Source organism: Sciurus carolinensis, chromosome 5 (assembly GCF_902686445.1).
Source record: "Sciurus carolinensis chromosome 5, mSciCar1.2, whole genome shotgun sequence".
NCBI classification, from domain to species: Eukaryota; Metazoa; Chordata; class Mammalia; order Rodentia; family Sciuridae; genus Sciurus; species Sciurus carolinensis.
The window spans coordinates 168,287,636-168,310,709 of NC_062217.1; the positions used below are offsets into that span (position 1 = coordinate 168,287,636).

The 23,074-nt window shown below is 40.5% G+C and overlaps 1 protein-coding gene and 1 pseudogene across 1 annotated transcript; both read right to left on the reverse strand.

The window, feature by feature from the left end:
* Positions 1-808: 808 nt before the first annotated feature.
* LOC124985813 (ATPase PAAT-like) lies at positions 809-19,575 on the reverse strand. The gene is given in 7 exon segments (XM_047554412.1): positions 809-2,441; positions 9,582-10,035; positions 14,548-14,752; positions 17,366-17,438; positions 18,276-18,479; positions 18,928-19,038; positions 19,040-19,575. Coding segments are annotated over 7 exon segments (1,818 nt in total). The 3' UTR covers positions 809-2,206.
* Positions 5,450-5,694, reverse strand: LOC124985282 (DPH3 homolog; annotated as a pseudogene).
* Positions 19,576-23,074: the final 3,499 nt, after the last annotated feature.

Consider the following 23,074-nt stretch of genomic DNA (forward strand, 5'->3'; position numbering starts at 1 on the left):
GGGGAATGGTGAGTCAAAGGAGAATAAACAATCTGACTGGCAAACAGACTAGTTAAACCATAGGTAGATAGGTAGATAGTTAAACCATCCAGAGATGTATTAAGGATGCTATTAAAAAAAAAAAAAACTTTAGAGAGGAAGTTATTTTATCAGGAATTTCTCATACCTGTCATGTGAGAAAGAGGAATCTAATTATCCTGGCAGGAGGAATTAAGGTCTATGGTTGAAGAGTGGATGTCTGCAAGCAGTGTTGTCCAGTGGTACCAGAATGTGCCGACTCCAACATTCATGCCACAAGCAGTGTGACATCAACCTGTGGGACCCCAGCTCCTGGTCTCAGAGTTCTGAATTCTGTTCCACGTGTCGATAGGCATTAGCTCCTATGAAATATAAATACTATTTTGAATCAATTCAATATTTTCAGCATTTTGACTACTAATCAAAAGCAGGTTTAAGATTTCAACTGAAGACTGGTAGAGTGTATGTTTCAGTTATTCGGTGAAATAATATGGAGCCATTTACCAGGATTCAAGCACGTATTTGTTGACATTGTTAGATTTTTCACATTACAAAATGAAAGTTAAAGAGGATACTGGTTCTGGTCAGGCTGGTAAGATGGGTTCATCACATTGCAGCAGGCGTGGTAACAGGAACTGAGAGGCCCTGGTGGACAGGTGGCATGGACTTGTTTTCTCTTGCTCCCCCTGCCAAGGACAAGTGTAATTCCTAGAAAGCCTAAGGAAATCTGCTCATCCGTGAACAAACATTAGGTAAGTTCTCATATTAAAGAAGTAAATTCACCAAAATATTGAGTGAAAGCATCCTTTTTTATAGAAATAAACATCCTAAACAAACATTAAATTCTTCTATTTATTCTAAACAAGTAGCTTCCCGAAGATCCATTTATTTTTAGACACAAATACATCATCCTTCAACACATACACATTTGTTTCTGTTTTGCTTTGTTTTTTGGTACTGGATTTAACCCAGGTGTGCTTTACCACTAAGCCACATCCCCAGCCCGTTTTTTTCATTTTTTTTTTTATTTTGAGACAGGGTCTTCGCTAAATTGCTTAGGGCCTCATTAAGTTGCTGAGGCTGGCTTTAAACTTGCAATCCTCCTGCCTCAGCCTCCCGAGTCACTGGGATTACAGGCATACAACACTGTGCTCAGCTCGTATCTGAAAACGAAGTCTACCAGACAGAACTGCAGTCTCCTGGACTCATATGCTGAAATGCTTCAATGTAGACAGACCCTCAGCAGTTCACACTGGACAAGAGCCAGGAAGGGCTGGGAAAAAGAACCTGTATCAGCCTGAAAAGGAGACTTCGTTATGTGTTCTGGGTTACTGAGGTAAAATAAGACAACTTCTCCCATTTTATATCAAACACTAAATCCAAAGGAACAACCCTAACAAGGAATGGACCAATTTTGATTTTTCACTTTCCTATCCGCTGCTACGATGTGACAAAGCATAAAATTAATGGCCACAATGAGAACTGATCTTACATATACCAAACATTACATCCATTTTTGAAATCTGAAGTAAACAATATAAAATATAAGTAGACTGGTAGAGTGTATATTTCAGTTATTCAGTGAAATAATATGGAGCCATTTACCAGGATTCAAGCACGTATTTGTTGACATTGTTAGATCTGAAATTAAGTGTTTCAAGTCAAAACACTCGGTTTTCCAAGAACGATTAGGGGGGAAAAAAGCCAGGTAAGCATTTTTTCATACCTCTCAACAATTAAATAAGGTCTTTGTACAAATTAAAACAGTACTTCAAACACATACAATACAAAATTAATGAACTACATTAGAAATCCTTAAATATGGGCTGGGGATATAGCTCAGTTGGTAGCATGCTTGCCTATCAAGTACAAGGCCCTGGGTTCAATCCCTAGCACCACAAAAAAAAAAAAATCCTTAAATATTTAAAACCCTTAAGCAATACAAGTATGCATAAATTTCAGCACATGGAAAATATTGTAAGCAAGAATAACTTCTGACTTTGGTGTTAAGTCTTTGTGTACAGTACTGGATTTATAGTAACAAGGGCAGTAAAAACACTAAGGTCACTTTATGTCAGCCGATGAGCCTTCACAGGACATCAAATACTTGGCTTTCATTAATGTTTTTAGGTTTGGGTTTTGTAATAAATAGGTAATAAATATCTGCAGGTCACTATACGCTGAGAGCTTATCTTTCTCCATTGGAAAGTCTTTCTCCAGAGTCACAATGTCTCAGAGGCAGCCCAGTGGGCGGGGAGTTGGGATTTTGCAGGAAGTCCATCAACAAGGCCACCTTGTCATCTATGTGCTCCTGGAGTTGATGCATTCGCTGATCAATGTAGTCCACAAGTTTCTTTTCCATCAGTTCCATATTTTTAGAGAGAATCTTCCCCAAGTAGGAGCAAATAGGCTGTTCTTCCATTCTAAAAATAAAGTTTTAAGAAGTCTATCAATTTTCCCGACTATTACAACAAAAAACAAGCAAGTCGTGCAACCAGCAGTCAATGAACATGGCTGAAACATGTGTCCACAGTTGCACTGTGACCAAAACACATAGGCAACAGGTGACCACAGCAGCCCAACACTTACTCCTTACTTCTTACTAAGTATTCACTTGAAGTAGGAACATAGAAGTGAAGACACACCCTTAAACAACAAGGCTTTGACAGGCATGGTGGCACACATCTGTAATTCCAGTGGATTGGGACATTAAGGCAGAATTGCAAGTTCAAAGCCAGCCTCAGAATCTTACACGGCCCTAAGTAACTTGATGAGACCCTTACTCTAAATAAAACATTTTTAAAAATCACTGGGGGTGTGGCTCAGTGGCTAAGTGCCCTGGGTTCAATCCCCTGTACAAAACACAAAACAATTCCACAAGCCTTTGAGAATAACCTTGATTTTAAGCTCCAAAATACATGAGAAAATTTCAGCTCCAAAGTTTTATTTTGAAATTATCAGATTTTATTTAGCATGCCAATACAATTTATCCTGGTAACAAATTAATATGTACAGTTATAAAAATGTTTGGTGCTATCTAAGAAAAATGCTTCTGAATGTATAAAGTATACGCAGAATCCTTTAAACAGCCAACTTAATTTTCAAACTCAGAAGTGTGGTAACATCAAGTCACTGATGAAAACTGGAGTTCCCATTTCCTGTAATTCATGATTCAGACAGTTTCAAGTTTATAAAAATTTTAATTACCCATTCTGTTCCAGTAAGCTCCCACACCTGAAACGAGAACTGACAGTTGAAAACCTTCTGACCCCATCTCCTATACCTGTACAGGTAAGGGATCCACCGGCCTGACTGGCCTCAGACTCCAAAGCTAACCAGAGACTGGGTTAAATCAGTTCACAGAGGTGCTCCACAAATGTCTGTGGGGCTAAATAAGGCACAAGCATCACTCAGAACACCAGTCACACCTGAAAAACCTTGGTTTTACTTTCTGCTTACTATAGGATTAATTCCTGGTATGTTCTTTCTCAAACTTAACACAGTTGCTTTAAAACAAAATCATTCTATTACTGCAGTATATCAACAATCACTGACTGTCAAAGGTGTTTATATTTTTTTCTCCTGGGATGTTTGAACTTGGGCAACTTTTCTTCCTGTTCTATGCTCACAGTAGACCTACATGAAGGTTGTCTGTTCATCGGCAGCAGAGAAAGTTTATATGTTAGCACCATCTATGGTGAGCATGGGACAGTTCATTTCTCTTTGCAGGTCACTGCCACCAGAATCAACCTGTACCCTGCTCTGTTCATCTGAGCAGTCACTTTGCTTTTCAAAGAGTGTGGATTATTTCTGGGCTGACAGTGTTCCAAGAGCCATCTCATTGGATCACAAATACACCATATAATGTACCAATGACATCTAGCATACAATTTTGATTTATTACGTCTCAACCTAATGCCTGCATATAGCCATGCTGCTGCAGGATTAAAAAAAAAAAAGTCCACTTGTTTTAATTTAAACTTCCAAGGAGTGTGTAGTTCATTCATCAATCAGTGTAGAACACTGATACTCTAGTACACTTTTCTAATTACAGGAGCCACCCAAGACAACTTGCCAGTTATCAGTGCCTTTTCATGTATGCAGCAAAGTTGGGTTTATAATGAAATTTTCCAATTTTCTCATGATTCTAATTTCTTGCTACTCTCAGCACTCTAGCAAAGGAAGACCAGTAGTCTATTTTCATATATTTCTCTTCTCCATGGCAACATTTCTCTAGGAGTGCATGTTTGGTTTGGTTGCATGCTATAGAGGCTTATTAGATGTGTCCATACGGATGTATTTACTCAGAACAGGCCTCCCATTTTCAAGTTCATTCTCCATTGTAGATGCTTTACTTTTTAGTAGCGACACAATACTGTGATAGGCTAAAAGCACTGGCACCAGTCACAGAGACTTGGCATTAACCCCTCTATGAACTACAATTTCATTAGCTTTATCAGAAAGTAAACAAAAATCCAGATACAAAAATATTTGCTCTGATCTGGTAAAATAATTAAAGCATTCATTTACTAAGTTGGCACGTTTAACTCCTCTCATTAACAACTTTGCTTCCTTTTTTTTTTTTTTAATCTTGTCATGATTTTTAAGGAACATAAGGAATCGCCACTTCTTTGACCATTTCACTTTAGACTTTTCTTCCTTATTCACTAACTTGTAGTGATGGAGAAACTGTAGCCCATCTTTTCTCTTTACTGGAACTCTGTGCATGAAGTGTGACACAAATGACATGCTGAACAGAACATGAACATTCTGATAATGGCAAGACTGGAGAGACTGGCTTGGTGAGGGAATCCAGAGTGCAGTACTGGGGCTGGGGAGATAGCTCAGTTGGTAGAGAGCTTGCCTTGCAAGCACAAGGCCCTGGGTTCTAATCCCCAGCCCACAAAAAAAAAAAAAAAAAAAAAAAAAAAAAAAAGAAAGTACAGAATGCAGTACTGATGAAGCAACAGATTTTCTTTAAGTTAGAATAATAAAGCTAATTCAGATTTCAAAGAAAGGGCTAATTTTAACCATCTTAGAAACTAATTAAAAATGTAATCTCATCTTAACTAAGAAATCCTAATGACTGAGGTAGATGATGCTGTTATCACATACAGAATTAGGTTTAAGGTATAAAAATGATAACTAAGGGAAAGAAAGCACTGATTTAAAATTATCTTCCTTTAAATTCAGGTGAATAATTAAGAATGCTTCCAATTCAATGTTCTAAACATGAAATCTGGGTATGACATGTCTGGGGCTCACCTCTCTATTTGAAGATGAACTCAGCAGTTGGTGAAAAGATCCACATGAAAACAGAATGGCAAACCACGAAACAGCTGTCCCCTTGAAAAAATCAGTTACTCTGCCTTTGATATTTCCATCTGGGCTCATTCTTAACTGTTTAGGATGTGGATTCCTGAAGGTTTCTTCAGCATTTTACTAATTCTTTGTTGGTTGAAGGGGCTGGAACTGTTTCTCCACACATAAATTGATCTTTGTCATATCACTTTTATAATGAGAGCAGCTAGGACAGGTTGCCACGTCTTCCCCATTCTCCAAATCTTCCTTGGTAATGGAAAAGTTATCCCCACAAGGGCAGGGGTAGAAATACGTTTCGGGGTCCTCATCATATTGGAAGTCCTTGATCTCCATCTCGTTGTGAAACACCGCCATGGTCATTGGGGCCGGCAAAACACTTCCCAGCACCAAAAATTTTTGAGATCAGGTTTTTTTTTTTTTATTGTAAACAAATGGGATACATGTTGTTTCTCCGTTTGTACATGGAGTCAAGGCATACCATTTGTGTAATCATAAATTTACATAGGGTAATGTTGTTTGATTCATTGTTATTTTTTTTCCTTCCCTCCCGCCCCTCCCACCCCTCTTTTCCCTCTATACAGTCCTTCCTTCCTCCATTCTTACCACCCTCCTTAACCCTAACCCTAAACCTAACCCTAACCCTAACGCTAACCCCTCCCACCCCCCATTGTATATCCTCATCCACTTATCAGCGAGATCACTCGTCCTTTAGTTTTTTGAGATTGGCTTATCTCACTTAGCATGATATTCTCCAATTTCATCCATTTGCCTGCAAATGCCATAATTTTATCATTCTTTATGGCGGAATAATATTCCATTGTATATATATGCCACGGTTTCTTCATCCATTCATCAATTGAAGGACATCAGGTATTCTTATTGAAAATCTTCCTCTTAGCACTGCTTTAGGTGCATCTCACAAATTGTGTTCTAATTTTTACTCAGTTCTATGTATTTTTCATTGTCTTTACTACTTCATCTTTGACTCATTAGTTATTTGGAAGTATGCTGTTTAATTACAAGATCTTCAAATTGGCTTGTTGTCTTCTGTTTATTAAAATCTACTTTGATCTTATGGTCAAAGTATGTTTATGATTTTTATTCCTTTAATAGCAAGAGTTTGGATTTTGATTTTTTAGTTTGTGGGGTTTTGCTTTATGACCAAGGATATGGCTTATCCCAGTGAAAGTTGCAAGGGTGCTTGAAAAGAATGTGTAATTGTTCCTAAGTTTCTATAAATATCAACTGTCAACAAAATCTTGTTTGTTGATAGTGTTCATTTCTTCTATTAAGTTCCTGTAATTCTGTCTAGTAGCTTTATCAACAGGTGAGAGTTGGGCATTGAAGTCCTCAACAAATATGTCTTTCTCCAGATCTGTTTTTACTTCAAGTAGTTTGAAATTCTGATGTTTGATATGTACACATTAGGAGTGTTATAATTGTATAATTCCTAATTCTAGGAACTTTCTTTGCTCTGAAGGTATTTCATCTGATATTACTATACCATTCCTGCATTTTTGGATTAATGTTGGCATGGCATATCTTTTTTTTAACCTATGTCATTGAATTTGACATGGACTGAATATAATTGAGTTTTCCTACCTACTTTCTAAATCTATTCTATATTGGTGAATTTACACCATTAAAGAGACTACCAAAATACAACTGTCTTGCTGGGCATGATGGTGCATGCCTGTAATCCCAGCACTCAGAGGGCTGAGACAGGAGAATCACAAGGTGGAGGCCAGCCTCAGTAATATAGCAAGGCCCTAAGCAACTTGTCTCAAAATAAAAAATATAAAGGGCTGGGAATGTGGCTCAGTGGTAAAGCATCCCTAGGTTAAATCTCCAGTACCCCTCCAAAAAGATATGAATGTATACACACACACACACACACACACACACACACACACATAATTGTCTTAGGTGTGTCTACATACATGAAGCACCATATCAGATGGTGCTATGATTCTGCCTCCACCATTAAATGACACTTATGAGGACAGCCTATTATATTTACCTGTCTTTACCCATCCCATTGGTTTTTCTTCCTTCTTGAGATTCTAAGCATGCTCTTGTCAGCATTCCTTAGGGAACTTGCTTTATCCATTCTTCAAGGGTAGGTCCACCTTCAAGTGCAGCCGTGAGACATAATGCCATTCTGGTCAACAAGAGGCTACATGCATGACAGTGGTCCCTTAAGATTACAATGGAGCTGAGCAGCTCCTCTTGCCAGTAACACTATAGCCATAACGAAGCTGCAGTGCATTACTTATGTGTTCCTGGTGTAAACAAACCTGTGTACTGTCAGTCATATGAAGGTAAAGCACATAGTCATGCAATATACTTGATAATAAGCGACTACACTATTGCTTTGTATATTTACGGTACTATGTGTCTTGTGATTTTTACATATTCCTTCTTTTATATATAAGAGTTTATGTAAAACAGCATGCCACATTATGCTGGCAGAAGCCTCACGCACTTCATGTTTACTGTGACTCGATTTCATCAAGGGGCCATGTCACGTGACTGAGCGACACTATTCAGGTTTGTGTAAGTACACTCTATGGTGTTCCATAATGACATGCCCAATGACCTGTTTCTCTGAAATGTGTCTGTCATCATTGACACACGTCTTCTACTCAGCTCTTCACACCACTCTAGGAGCGCAAGGGAAAGCTGCTGGAGTTAGGGCAAACACCTCGCCATGTGCTTGGGGCCTCCAGCCCAGTACAGGACCCAGGGTATCACCTTCTCTTTCCACAGCAGTGAGAGGGGTGAGGGTAGGGGGAACGGGCAACAGAGGGAAGTCAGTACTTCCACTAGGGTTTGACTGGAATATTGTTAATAGGTTTTGTTTTGTTCAAATTTCCTTTCCTTGGTCCTTTAGCTAGAAGAAATAGGGTTTTCTTGGAACTTTTGGTTTCTGTTCCAATTGGCTGTTGCAGGTTAGAGATCTCTGGTGCCCCATCTGAGATATGAGGCCAAAAACCCTCAACATTGTGTCAGACACTCTGACTTCTTCCTTCTACCTTCAGTTTTGGTGTGTTTGTCTGTTGTGTTATATCCAGGGATTTTTATTTGTAAAAGGAAAATCTGAGAGGAATGGGGATATTCCATTTTGGCTGTATCCAGAAGCATCACAAGCAATTTTTAAATCACTGTTTATTTCATTATTTTATTATTATTATTTATTTTTTTTGCCATCTCACATAAGTATTTACCATTGATGTGAACTATCAACAATGGAACATTAATGTTTTCTATATATCCCTAGTGAATAAGAAATACCTTCATTTAGACAAAAATTTTTCCAAGTTACACCCCCAATTTCTTTTATTTTTTGAGACAGAGTCCTACTAAATTGCCCAAGATGGCCTCAAACTTATGCTCCTCCTGCCTCAGCCCTCCGAGTTGTGGGATTATAGGTGTTCACCACCAAGGTTAGTTCAACAAATTATTAAACTCTTAAAAGCTTAATACTATTGGAAACCTTGAAAAATGTTCTGGGGATGGGGGATAGCTCAGCAGTATAGGATGCACTTAGCATCCTCTAGCAACCCCTGACCACCACCTGCTCCCCATTCAACCAATACAACCACCTCATTTTATATATGAAAAATACTGGTAACAAATTTAAACAGTAAGGCAAAATTGTTAATCCAGGACTCAAAGTGCAGTCCCAAACTGCAGGTTTGTGGGATAATTCAGCATAGTCTATATATGAAGTATAGAAAACATAATACTTAGCTACTCAATCAAGTTAGGGCTGCCAAAAAGTTAAGAACTAGGGGACCAGGGGATAAGGACCTATACAATATAAATAATTAGGAACTTAATATATTTTTTGATGACTGAAAAATCAGCCTAGGTTAAACATAACCTCAAAGCCAATCTGCAATGATGGCTCGTCTGGGCCAAAGAATGGGCCTTTCTTGGTTCCCACAGCGTCTCTCCACTCCCGCAGATAACTTCCTACTCCAACTCACAGTGCTGCTGCACACCCTTCCCCTCGAGGCCCGGGAACTGTGCAGCACCTTCAGTTACAGGCACCATTACAAAGCCACGCATTCCACTCTGCAGAACAGACACTCCCCACAAGGGGGTTCACGGAAAAATGTAAAAACTGCTAAGATTTTCCCTGGAAACAGAGTTCTCATTGAGACAAACCTGTCTCCTTCATCTGATTCTCTCACCTACCGGCTCTAAGCCACACTGGTCTTAGATAAAATACTCACGCGACACCGACAATGCCTTCACGGGGCTTGGAGAGGTTTTCCTGCCACTTGGCATTATGTCCCACTCGGAGATGGTTGACTTGACTGCATAAATTCTGGAGAAAGGGCAGCAACTCGGAGCTGGGCAGGGAGCTGCCACTTGCTTTCTTCGGTGAGAAAGAAGAGACTGCATTTTTAAGATCATTTTCAAGAAGGGAATGGTTCTGCGGCGCAGTCTTACACCCGTCACGGTTGGTGGTACTTCCCTCCCCAGGTGGCCTTGTGCTTTCATCCATGAAAGTCTGCACGTTTTCAGTCCCGTTTGCAGAGGTCAATCCAGTTCTGAACGGGAAAGGTGTGGAGGACGACTTGTCCGGGGGTCCTGAGGTGGACGACGGCTGGAGCGCAGTCATGTGCTTGTACCCGGCAGTTCCCAAAACGGACTGGAGCTGCTCTCCAAGGGGAATACGGTTCTAAGCGAAGGAAGCAGGTAGATGTCAAGATTAAAAACGACAGCTCACTTTTTAAAAAAATATTTTTAGTTGTAGATGGACACGATACCTTTATTTTTTAAATATATTTTTAGTTGCAGATGAACACAATACCTTTATTTTATTTATTTAGGTGTTTTTTATTTGGTGCTGGGGATCGAACCCAGTGCCTCACATGTGCTAGGCAAGAGCTCCACCAACTGAGCTGCAACCCTGGCCCGACAGGTAACTTCTGCAGTCCTTCCGTGGAGTCGGGCACTGTGCATTCCTTCACTTGATCCTCAAAACATCCTCAGGAAGTAGGTCATTACTATTCAATATTGAGGTGAAGAGACCCAGTCAAGAGGTCCCTGGCCAAGGTAACCAGCTGGTAAGCAGCAGAACCAGCACATAAATCCAAGCAACCTAACTCCACAGGCAAGAGTTAAAATTCTTTTCTAAAGAAAATATTAAAACAAATACTTATGGCTTAGGATGTGGTAACACATTAGTGGAAAATGATTAGAGTAGCACAAAAAAAGCATGAAGGCATTTAGACAGGAATGTGTCCATATGAGTATATAAAGAGCTATATATACATGCACGTATGTACGTATACATGATTTTATATGTGCTCAAACACACATAACTAGATTTCTGAAAATTTAAGTGCTTAATTCTGAATAACATAGGATTTCTTAAAGAATTTACTTCAACTTTTTTAATTACAGAAAATTGAAACATATATCACCTTGAAAAAAGCTATTTTTATTTCAGAGGTTAAAAAAAAGCAAGCTGTAAATCATGAATAACTGAATACGTTTTCTTTGAGAAAGTCAGGCACATCCTTTCAGATAATATTGAATGACAATATGCTATATATACCTTTTTTTTGGTACCAGGGATTGAACTCAAGGGCAATTAACCACTGAGCCACATCCCCAGCCTTTTTTTTTTTTTTTTTTTTTGCATTTTATTCAGAGCCAGGGTCTCACTGAGTTGCTTAGAGCCTCATTATGTTTTTGAGGCTGACTTTGAACTTGGGATCCTTCTGCCTCAGTGTCCTGAGTCATTGGGATTACAGGTGTGTGACACCATGCCCAGCCTACTATGTACTTTTGATGCAGATTTTCTAGTCAGTAATTCCAAACTGCTAGTCTAAATATGAATCAAAAGCAGAAATGTGAACTACAATAACAAAGAAATCAGAAAGGTCCTTATCCTTATATTTATTGAATAACAGGATTGCCATTTCAGACTCTCATGAGTAAGAGGATCCAACTTTGATAAAACATTTAGGGAAACAAGTAATCCCAAGGCATGGGTGAAAGGGGAGAGGCTGAGACTTGTCCTCAGGCCTGCTTTCCCCCAGCACAGGCCTTGCCCAAAAAGGCATGTGATTACATCACTTTCACGGAAGCAATAAGTCCATTTATACTCAAATATCAAAATTTCATGATGCTTTCCAGAGGCACATCCCATAGGCACCTGCGCTGTTAACAAGCAGTACTGGAGAAGCAGGCACAACCTGTAAGAATCACTCCGTAAGATTTTCTTACCAGGAAGTAGTCTTCTGTTAGCACTGAAGACTTAATCTTCTGTCTTCCCCAGAGTGTCCCCTGAAGATCCTATATTTAATCTTTTAGTATGTGTATAGGGGCAAGCAGGTTACAGCACACTAAGTTGAGTGGAGGGACTTGTATGTTTCTGTGTGCACAATATACTCCAGGACACATGCCAAGTTGTTTTCCAAGGTTACTCTGGGGAACAGGACAGGGTTAGGAAAGCCCTCCTACGATTTACTTAATACACTTCTGAATTAACTGAAATTCATGGCCAAGAAAATTATTGGAATTAAACCAAAAATACTTATTAAGCCTGTTTCCAAAATCTTGCCCACAGATTAATTTCTTGTTTTTACATTTTCAATCTCTCTCTGTACTGAATCCTTCCACTCAAACATCTGTTCTTAAAATAGATCATTTATAAGACTCACCTGGGGCTCCTGTTTAAAATATTGACTCTTCAGGTCATAAATCAGGGTATTTTACACATTCCAAAGGATTCTCAAACAGGTCACTTACCCTATTATTCTTGAAACAAACCCACCACTTTATCTGGGTACCTACACATTCCAGTTACTCATTTACTACCTGATTCCTCAAAATTTAGTTTCCATCTCATCACTATTCAAACTGAGCAAGAGGGGTGACCTCACACCCCTGCCCCCCAAAATAAAAATCTCCAGGGAGTACTTAGCTGATAATCCAAAGGGTGTGTGTGTGTGTGTGTGTGTGTACTGTATACTCATTTGGAACCACAGATAAGCAACACAAAGTCCCTGTTTGCATGAAGCTTATATTTTAATGATAGATCAATACATAAACAATAGTAAAAATAGTTAAGAGGGCTCTGATGAAAATATATAGATTTGGAAGGAAAAGTGACTTTAAACTTGGTGGTTGGGGAAGACACTAATGCAATATTTAAGCCAATATCTGAATAACAGTAAAAAGTTAGCCATGCCAAGATTAAGAGAAGATAAGAGTTGAGTGAAATGATTGAGGTAGGTATACATTTGGAATTTGAGCAGTACACATATCACAACATCTGAAGCAAGGTGTTCATGGAAATATTGCAGGCCGAGTTTGAGGAAGTAGGCATGGCCCAGATCTTAGAGGTGAAAATATGGAATCTGAGTTAATTCTCAGTGTGAAGAGAAGCAGTCAGGGACTTTACACAGGGAAGGACGAGGTCTACCTACTCTTTGAGCTCATTCTGGTGGATGAGCAGGACCGTTAGGAACCTCCTTAGACATCCAGGTGAGGTGATGGTGAGGAGAAAAAAAAAGTACAGATTTCCATCTGTCTTGAAACACTCCTTTGTATGATTTCTAGACTCTTCAGTTCTCTTGGTTCTTTTAACTTGCCATTCTCCAATGAACCTCAATACTAACAAGTTTTTTACTTGTACTATTTCACATCAATCCTGTGATCTTTCTAGTATTATAATTTAGATTTTATATGTGAGAATTCATATTTTTAAAACTATGACTGAACCTCCCAAAGCAAGCATAACTAACAAGTGACAGGACCAGATCTTGAAGTCGCTCTGCCTGATGTTACTCCTCTTGCTACTTGATCATACGCGGTCCCCTGCTCTTCCGGTTCCTTTGTCCTCCCCATAACCTACCAGGGGTCTTCCTAGTTTCAGTCTCTCCCTTCATGTGGGCACATCTCTTAAGCCTCCCTTCCAGCCTAAAGATTCACTCCATTTGCCCCTATTCTGTGTTTCCAAATGCTGTAACATCCTCCCAGGTAATGCCATGTTTAAGCTAAAACTGAATATTCCCAAAACTAAACTCCTTTTTTTTCCCAAGTGCCTCCCTCTCTTGGAAAGCATTTATATTACTGGTACCACCATTCTTAAAATTCCAACCTCATGAGTTACTCGTTTTTCTCCTGCAATATCAATATTAAGTTAGCTGTCCCATCACAATGGCCCAGATGTTTTAGGACCTCACAACTCAGCATTATGTTACTCTGCCCAATCTTAGGCTCCACCCACTCTCCTCTGGATGAGAAAAATTCAATGCAGAAGGTCTCCTTTTTCTAGTCACATTTTCCTCTGAATTACCTTACATGGAATAGTGAATTGAAATCTCTTAAAAACATATACAAAATATTTACACAAGTAAAATAGCATGCAAGGGTCTCTATGATCTAACTCATATCTACTTTAAACTTCTCCAATCATTCATTTACTCCAGAAAAATGACTTCTATTCATTTTCTGGCCATACCCTATTTCTTTTAGCATTGAAGTTTTATGGTGTTTTTGTTTTTGTTTGTTTGTTTTTTGGTACCAGGGATTGTACCCAGGTGCTTAACCACTGAGCCACATCACCAGTCCTTTATTATTTTAAGACAGGATCTCACTAAGTTGCTCAGGGTCTCGCTAAGTTGATGAAATTGGCTTTGAAATTGTGATCCTCCCGCCTCAGCCTCCTGAGTCACTGCACCACTGAGCCCAGCTAGCACTAAAGATTTTATCCATACTGTTCTTTCTCTGGAATGGTATCCTGCCAGTTTAATTGCCTAATCCTACTTTTTATCTTCAGAGGCCTGAATAGGCCACTTCTTTAGTACACCAGTTCTAATTTACCTCACCATTCCCCACTTATATAATCTAGAATGCAAAAAATTCTTAATGACAGGCAATAGACTAATTTGCCATCTTTACATCCTCAAAAGCACTAAAACCAGTGCTTTATTCAATGAGAAGGTGCTTAACAAATACTTGCTGGATAAAAGTGAATGAATTCTTGAAGGTCAAAATGTTTTGTAAGTCAAAATATTTTGTAAGACAGTGTATGAAATACTATGTTTACAAAACCACATAAAGATAATAGCTTAAATCAATCGTAAAAGTACAAATAAAAAAAATAAAGTTGCTACAGGTTCTCGTACAAAGACAACATTTTGACATGTTTAGTGGCATCCAGAAAGCAACTTATCTGTTGCTGAAACCTAACCATATTCATGAACTGCTGAGCTCCAGGTGATAACTTTGACCCCATGGACTCCATTATAGCTTGGACCTTGTCAAGGTCTATCCTTGATCCTAGAGCAGGAGAGCTTGGTGAAGAATTTGCTGAAGTTGGTCTCATATATACCACAACTTTACTGATGAACACACACTGCTTTTCACCAAAGAACAGCAACTTTACAAAACAAGAGTTTTGAGGCTGGGGATATAGCTCAGTTGGTAGAGTGCTTGCCTCAAACACAAGACCCTGGGTTCAAATCCCCAGCAGCACAAAATAAATAAATAAATAAATAATTTAAAAAATTTTAAAGAAAAGAAATACAAAACAAGAGTTTCAGGAAATAATATTTAAAGCAATCATCATTTCAGGTCACTTCCTGGCATCACCTAAGCAAGAGTGAAGAGTTCAAGAATCTAAAAATCAACTTCAAGTATGTCTTTAAGTTTTCTTTTGAACAACTGCAGTCAGAAGAAAATCTAAATTTATCAGAAGGTTCAGATCAAATATTTAAATAAATCCCTTCCAAGCTAAAAGATTATACATAAAATTTAAAAATGGGAAATTAAAGAAAGTTTTACGTAAGAAATTAAAAATAAACGACCAGTCTAGGACCTTAACATACCACAGCTTGCCACCATATTATTTAATACAAAATAAAGTTGTCTGAAGTCTATGTAAGGTGTTTACTGAAATACCTAATAAATTTCCAGCTTTGGGGATTTAGATCTGTAAGGGAATGTCAAAATGTTCTGACATAGCTTGTTGGTTTACACATAAAAAAGTAAGTTCAAGTATGATTTTCAAACTTATCAAAGGACACTCAATCAGTACAAGCCAAGATTAATACCTAGCTCTTCTGGCTTCTGTCCCATCGGTTTTTTCCAGTGTTTTACCCTGTCCATGTTTCTATTTCTGAACCAAAAGATATTTCATATGTGGCATATGCAACAGTAGAATGGAGAGAGAACGGTTTTGGATCAAACACACCAGGGTTTAAATTATGACTCTGCTGCTCAACAACTTGTGTGACCCTGGACAAATGCTAAACTTGAGTCTATAATGAAATGAGAGATGGTTTTATGAGTCAAAATACCTAGTATTTACCAGTGAGTAAGTCCTCAAAAGTCTGTATCAGGAACATTTAACTTTTATATACTACTACTCCAGAGTTAGAATCCAGAGTTAGACATACTAGGGTTCCCTAAATAAAAATCTGTTGGAGTCCCAGGTGCTTCCATAGAACAGTTATAAAAAATACTCACTCTGAGAGACACACAGACTGTCACAAAGACATGGGTAAATGCAGATCCAATTCAAAAAATTGAGTGTGACACCAAAGACATGACAGTCCTCATCAATGAAGCAAACACCCATTATATTTGTATCTAACATTGTAACCTGTCTATTGTCCCTCTGCTTTTTAATCCCCATAAACTTTCTCACCATCAAATACAGGACCTATTTCACTCACTGAGTCTGCTTATTGTCTGTTTTGCCCCAGTAGAATATGAGCAACATGAGGGCAGGAATTTCAACTTACTTTATTAGTGGTAACTCCTAAATGCCCAGTACAGTATCTGACATCATAGGCAGAAGGAATGAATCATTCACTAAATGAATGGATCATTTTACTTAAATTGCTAATAGAAGTTATTAGTATAAACTACCTACAACAGTATCTTGGAATAATCAGTTCTGTGAGTTAGCTCTATGACTGCTATGAAAATCACTTTTTTTTTTTTCTTATTCTAAAACTACATCTCACCGGGCACAATGGTGCACAGTGACTCAGGACGCTGAGGCAGAAGAATCTCAAGTTCAAAGCCAGCCTCAGTAATTAAGCAGAGCCCTAAGCAACTTAGCAAGACCCTGTATCAAGATAAAACTATAAAGGGTTGGGGACGCGACCAGTGGTTAAGTGCCCCTGGATTCAATCCCCAGTACCAAAAAACTAACTAAATAAATAAATACATCTCAGGCTGGGGGTATAGCTCAGTTGTAGAGTGCCTGACTAGCATGCATAAGGCCTTAGGTTTGATTCCCAGCACTGCAAAACAAAACACTATATCTCACAAACTTCTATTAGTAAAGATAGTAAACACAAAATTTTACAGATTAAAAAAACAAAACAAAACAAAAAACAAGAATTTGTTTTCTTCAGACTTGTAATTTTACCCAAGAGGTAGGTCCAAGCAGATGAAGAAACTTCTCAAGGATAATGTGCTATTCGGCAGCTGAGTTGAGTCAATATTAAGGGTTTAAGTAACATCCCTAGACTCCCCAGATATCATTAATGTGAACCTGAATACTTTTTATGATGAACACAAGAGTTCACATACCACTAATGTTTTCGCTCCCTTTTCTGACACTTCTCTAATTCTATTCTTTCTTGATAAATGGGGCTAAAACTGCTTGTGTTTTTGGAACCACAGATTTACATAAGGATAAAAAAATATTTTTAAGCTTAGTTTCCCAGGGCTGTATTAGTAAAGTAGTGCTATAGTAATAATATACTTTCCATAGTGAATATATGGTCCAATTTTAAAAGAATAATTCAGTGGTTTTAAAAAAAACTAATAATTTTTTAGAAAATTAGTTTCTTTTTACATGTTTACTAAAAGTTTCTGAACTAAAACTAGAGACAACATTGTACTAATTATATTATCAAACCAAAATAAATTGTGTGTGTGTGTGTGTGTGTGTGTGTGGCATATACGTAGAAGCACACCACATATATAAAACAATTTAGGTAAAATTTAAATTGTTTTAAATTTAGCGATGACTTACCTTTATTTTACAAGCATGTGGGGAAGATTGCAATTTGAGATATTTTTGGTATAAAATAATCTCTTCATATTCACTACAAACAAAAGATTTTTTTTACTTAATCATCACTTTCAATAGTTGTATTTAATAATACATGTTTCTGGGTTGGAAGTATAGTTTAGTGATAGAGTGCTTACCCAGCATGTGCAAGGCAATATGTTTGATCCCTAGCACTGCAAGAACAAAATAACCTACAGGACAATATTTCAATCCTGAGACTCAGTTTTCTGGTGAGGCACAGTGAGCTGGGGCTCCTGAATGCACTGCATTGCCTTAAGGACCACACTGGGTCACTTATGGTAGACGAGAGAACTGAAGGAGTAACACACTTTCAGTCACGGCGCATAGGCCACACATAGTCTAACTCAATAAACACACCTATTATTCTCAACTTGCACAAGACATAGAACAGTTCAGAATTTCGGTCATATTTTAAAAATGCAGTAGAATCTGCTGGGAGCTGGGGGCACAGAGCTTAAGTTTTATAACAGGTTACTAACGAGGCTGCACTTGAAATGGGCTTCCTAGAGGAAGACTGCTCGGGGTTCCAGACTGATGGATTCATTAATTTCAGGAACATCTGGGAAGCCAGCCGCTGAGTGAAAAAAGAGACTAGGAACACTCATCAGGGCTCCTCCTCATAAACCCTTCCACTAACCAGCTGTGACCTACCCCTCACTTCCACTTACCCAGCCCTACATTTCCACATCTACGAAAACAACCAGGCTGATGTGCCTGCCTGGAAGAGGCGTCCAGGCGACACCATGCCTGGCTACTGCTAGGTTTCGTGCTCTCCCTCGGGTCTGGCATCAACGCCAGCCGTGAGCAACGCCCCGTTCAGAGGAGCAGTGCCAGCGGGCGCGCCTCGCACCTGCCGTCGGGGACGGAGCAGGCGCGCTTGCCCCTGCCGGTGCCGCAGTACTCCTCTCCCGCGTACACCTCCATGTTTCTCGCCGAGCTCAGGATGGCCAGCGCGAGGACCTCTTCACCCCGCTCGGGGTCGCAGCTCAGGTCTAGGAAGCAGGGGGCTCCGCCTCGGGGGTCGGGGGTCCCACTCAGGCGCACCAGGTCCTGGCTGAGGACAAGGCGGGTGCAGACGTGACGCTCCGCTTCGCTGCGCGCTCGCCACCCGCCTGGCGCCCCTCACTCGCACCGGCCCTCGAGGCCCGCGCGCCTTCCCGCAACACAGGGGCCTCGGAACGGCAGCGCTCAGGAACCGGGCCTGGCCCACGGCCCGCCATCCCTCTCCTCTCCTGCCCGACCCGCTACCGACTCCAGCCCGTCCAACCCGCAGGCTGGGTCTGCGCACGCCGGCAACGCGGCTCTCCCGGCGACTTGTGCGCCGTCCGGGCGGCCAGGAGCGGCCCCTCGTTCCCAGGCGAGCGAGGCGGATGCGCCTGCCAGCGCTCCCCGGCCTCCCGCCCCGCGGCGCCCCGCCGCTCCCCGCCGGTGTCCCGCGCTATCTCCCCGGGAGCGTGGCTGTCGCCGAGCGCCACGACCAGGGACCCGGCGGCCCGGCGCACCCTGGAGCAGGCGGCGCCAGCAGCTTCTCCCAGTCGAAGTCCGGGGCACCGACGCCAGCCAGGGAGAGGCGGAGGCTCTGGGCCAGGGCCCCGCTCGCCGCGCCCCAGAAAGGCCAGCGTGGGGCGGCCGCTCAGTCCCGCGTCCTGGGTCCGGAACCTCTCTGGCAGGGCTGGAGTTTCGGTCGGCGCAGAGCGGAGGGAAGGACGCACAGCGACTTCCGGCTGTCTTGGGACAAACCCCAGAGGCGCCGCTTCTCGCCTCTGTGGGGCGATACCCGCAAGCCGAGGGATGCATGCGCCCTGCGGTGCGGCTCCGGAAGCGCGCTCCAAACCTGCGGACTGAGAGGTGGAGGGCGGGGCAGTTTTGGCGTGGAGAAGTCCGTGCGTTGCGGAGGTGTGGCGGACGTGTGCTCCTGGCTCCCCGGGTCCTGCTGGCCTGTTGGCCGCTGGAGTGGACGCCGGGATCTTTCCCGCTCCGGCCTGAGCAGCGTCGCGCCCGCGGCTTCTGGGGCGCCGAGCGGCGGCCGCGGATTCGGGTGGTGGTTCTCTCCGGCGCTCGGCGCCCGCCAGGCGCTCTCGGTGGAGGGAGGGTCGCGGGGGTGCGAGGCCGCGGCCTGCAGGCAGCCCCGCGGGGTCGCGCCACCACATTTGGGATTTTCCTGTCCTGAACTGGGCGCCCTCCTCCTCTTTTGGAGAATAATATTAACTGGAGCTGAAGTCTTGGATAGGTCAAGTGACAGCCGATGTAACTGGCTATTTTCTAGATGCCCTGCAGGATAGAAAGGTAGGGGAAAGAACAGAAAGGTTATGCACCTCAAGTTTTCTTCCCCTTAAAGGCCGTAGGTGATTTTAGCGTCTTTTGAAAGAACAAAACAATATAGTTTATAGAAAAGTGCAATGTCAGAGTTTCATAGTTGTGTTTAAGGCGTATTATTGTGTTCATTCATTGCTAACTACTTTTTTTTTTTCCTTTTGAGTATGTATGCTCAATTTAAAACTTACCAGTGTGGAGTAGGTGAATTTTCCAAGATTGAAAGAAATCCAACCAGACGTATTATGAATACAGAATAGTCTTTAATTGAAAAGCTCCTAGGTTGCAAATATTTCTTAATACTCCAGACTCTTTAAAGAACTTATAACTTCTTATTGCTATTTCTGTTCTGTATTTTCTGCTTCTTTGGTCATAAGTTAACTTTTACTCATCTGGACAACCCAAAGGAAAAAAAGACTCTTCAGAAACACTATAATCTGCAATGTCGAGAACAAGGGCTATGTTGTCATCTGGATTTTTACTTCTGGATCGGAAATCAAAAGTAAACACTCTGTGGTCCCCCTTTCGTTCTCGTATGATCAGCAAATCACCCAGTCTTCATTTTCAGATCTTATCTTTCTTCATGTCTGCTGCTTGTTTTTTGAAGCACTAGCTTCGTTTGCACCACTCCAGGCCTTTCTTTATTGGTAATTAGCCTTTATTCTCACCACCTGCATATCCTCTGTGCTGCCTTCTGTCCATCACTTTGACCATCACCATCACTTTGACTCCTTAGCATGGCATACAAAGCCCTTTGTTACCTAGAATATCATTGCTTTTCAGTAGTTGTAAAAATTATGTTTATCATTAAAACCAAGCCTACCTGCACTCTGCTACATAATTGAACTAATTCCTCTGTTCTGCACTGCACTTCTTTTAGGCACTAAAATTCTCTTGCAGTCTCACGCTTTGACATTTTTGCCCCCTATCCTCATGCTTGCTGAGATTAGGAATTACCTTGTGCCTGGTTGTTGAGTACAGATTCATAGTATGGAATTGATTGATGAGAGTTAATTGGCAGCTTTATCACAAACTAAAGCAGAAAACGGCAAAACTAATAAATCAATTTGATGCTTTCTTTTCTCCCTAAGCATACAAGATAATGATTTAGAGGTCACCTCAATATGACACATTGCTCTTGTAAAGAATTGCAAAGGATTTTCTTTCTTTCTTTTTTTTTTTTTTTTTGCTTTATTTTTCACTTTGAAATAATTCAAAAAATTTGTTGGAAACTTCCTACCAATATCCCTAGGATAAACTATGCAATTTTTTGGCTTACCTATTTTCAACAACTAATTACAGCTTATTGATAAGAATTGAATATGACCTTTAGGAGCGTGTTTCACATCTGTTTTCAGAATATGGAGCAACACATATTTGAAAGACACATTTTAGAAGTGACTTAGGATGTTTCCTTGAACCCAGTTAGTAGTGCAGCAACTACTTAATTTTAAATAGAGTTCTTACTGTGGATGCCATTTTACCCAACAAAGTAGTGATGGGGCATAATTTGTGTCCATGCTAGGACCACTTGGATTTACTTCCCCTTCTCCCTCCCTGGTCCTTGCAAGTCACAATTGCCAGGAATTTCTTCCCAGCCTGTCTTTATACTGGGTCTGCAGTAAGGAAAGTGAAAGATTAACCTCCCTACCCTTCTCCCCCAATTCCATCCCTAGGCACCCTCCACCTCATTTATAACCTCTGTCGTGGTTACTGACACTGCTGGACTGAGTTCAGGTTTCAATATAGCCTAAAAAAATGTTGAAATACTGTGGAGGCTTTTAGACTAGTGGAATCTGCCCATGTACATGATCATGATCTGTCTTATACTTATCCTAAGCTTAATGCAGTCAAGGGTTAACTTGGGAAGTATGGGAGTTTGAAACCCAGCAGTTTCCAAAGACTCTGACTCTTCTCTAGTTCCTGGGAGATAACCTCTAAGCCAGAGGAATCCTCCCACCTAGTTATATCAACACTGATATAGGGTGAAGGATCACACTTGAATCATACTGTTCCCAATTTAGCCTCTGGATAGACTGAAGACTGAGGAAAGTCAGCACGTGGATGTTCCATGCCTATGAGACAGAGCACAATGAGAAACCTTTGACAGCAAGGTGCCAATGAATTTCCCTGGTGGGCAGTAGTGTGTACATGTTGCACATCACTACAGGGGCAAGTAAGTGCTCTAGTTTCACTGGGAGAAGACAACTGGAAGCTTGAATTTGGTCTTCCTGGATTTTTGCCCTATGTACCTTTATTAGCTTAATCTATGTCCTTTCTTTGTAATAAACCACAGTTGTGAGTTACTTCTTTTTCTGAGTTTTATGAGTCCTTTCAGCAAATCATTGAGGGTGACTGAAGGGATCCTCAATGCAGTAGTGATGGTCAGTATAAGACATAAAGTGGACATTCTTCCATTAGTAAGTTAATTCTCAGTGAGAAAGTGCTAGTTATGGGATAGTGTTTATGACTTAAACAAAACCCACATCCTTAGCATCACACAAAAATTGCTATTCTTCCTTCTTTAACTCTATCTACAATCACTGCCTAGTATTAATAAAGAGAATAATTTACAAGCAAAGTTAGGGGAAACTTTAACACAGGTAGGTAGGAATCACATAGCTGTGTGTTATTGCTAACTACGTGTGCCTTATAGCACGTTCCTTAACACTGGCACATCTTTATTCAGAGCTTTTGTTTATATACATTTTCCTAATTTAAAAAAAAAATCAATGTTTTGCTTAGGTCTGCAGTAATGTACATTAATGTGAATGAGCATGGTAAAAAATGGATCGGAAAGATAAGCAGCATGAATAACAGTTCAGAAAAATCCACACCAGAACACCTGACTTAAGATGAACTTTCATAATGTTAACCATTTCATGAAATTGCTTTAGGCAGCTTTCTTGAGGACTTGGCAGTAACTTCACCTGAGTCCTAAAGGGAGGTCTAGGTGAACCAACTCTTCTGGTAAGATAATAATGACATTATCAACCAAGCTAAATTAACTATAGGATTTGATTTATTTTTGTTATGCTTTTGAGGCACTTGTACACTCTGAAAAAGGTAACCCATCAAAAGTTCTACATAATATGATCATAATCCATGTGAATTTTGTACATATCTTTCAGAAATCACCCATTTTATGCATCATGTTGATAGAACTTTGAGGTATGTTTATGAACATCCCTCCGGAGATACACTGTACTATTGGATTAAAGATTAAGGGGACGCTGTGGAATCCTTTTACCAGTGTGGATAGCTGCATTTTTATATGCAATGTAATATAAACAGTCAAATGTAAATTTTCTTAATTTGTAATTGTTTTTTCTCAAC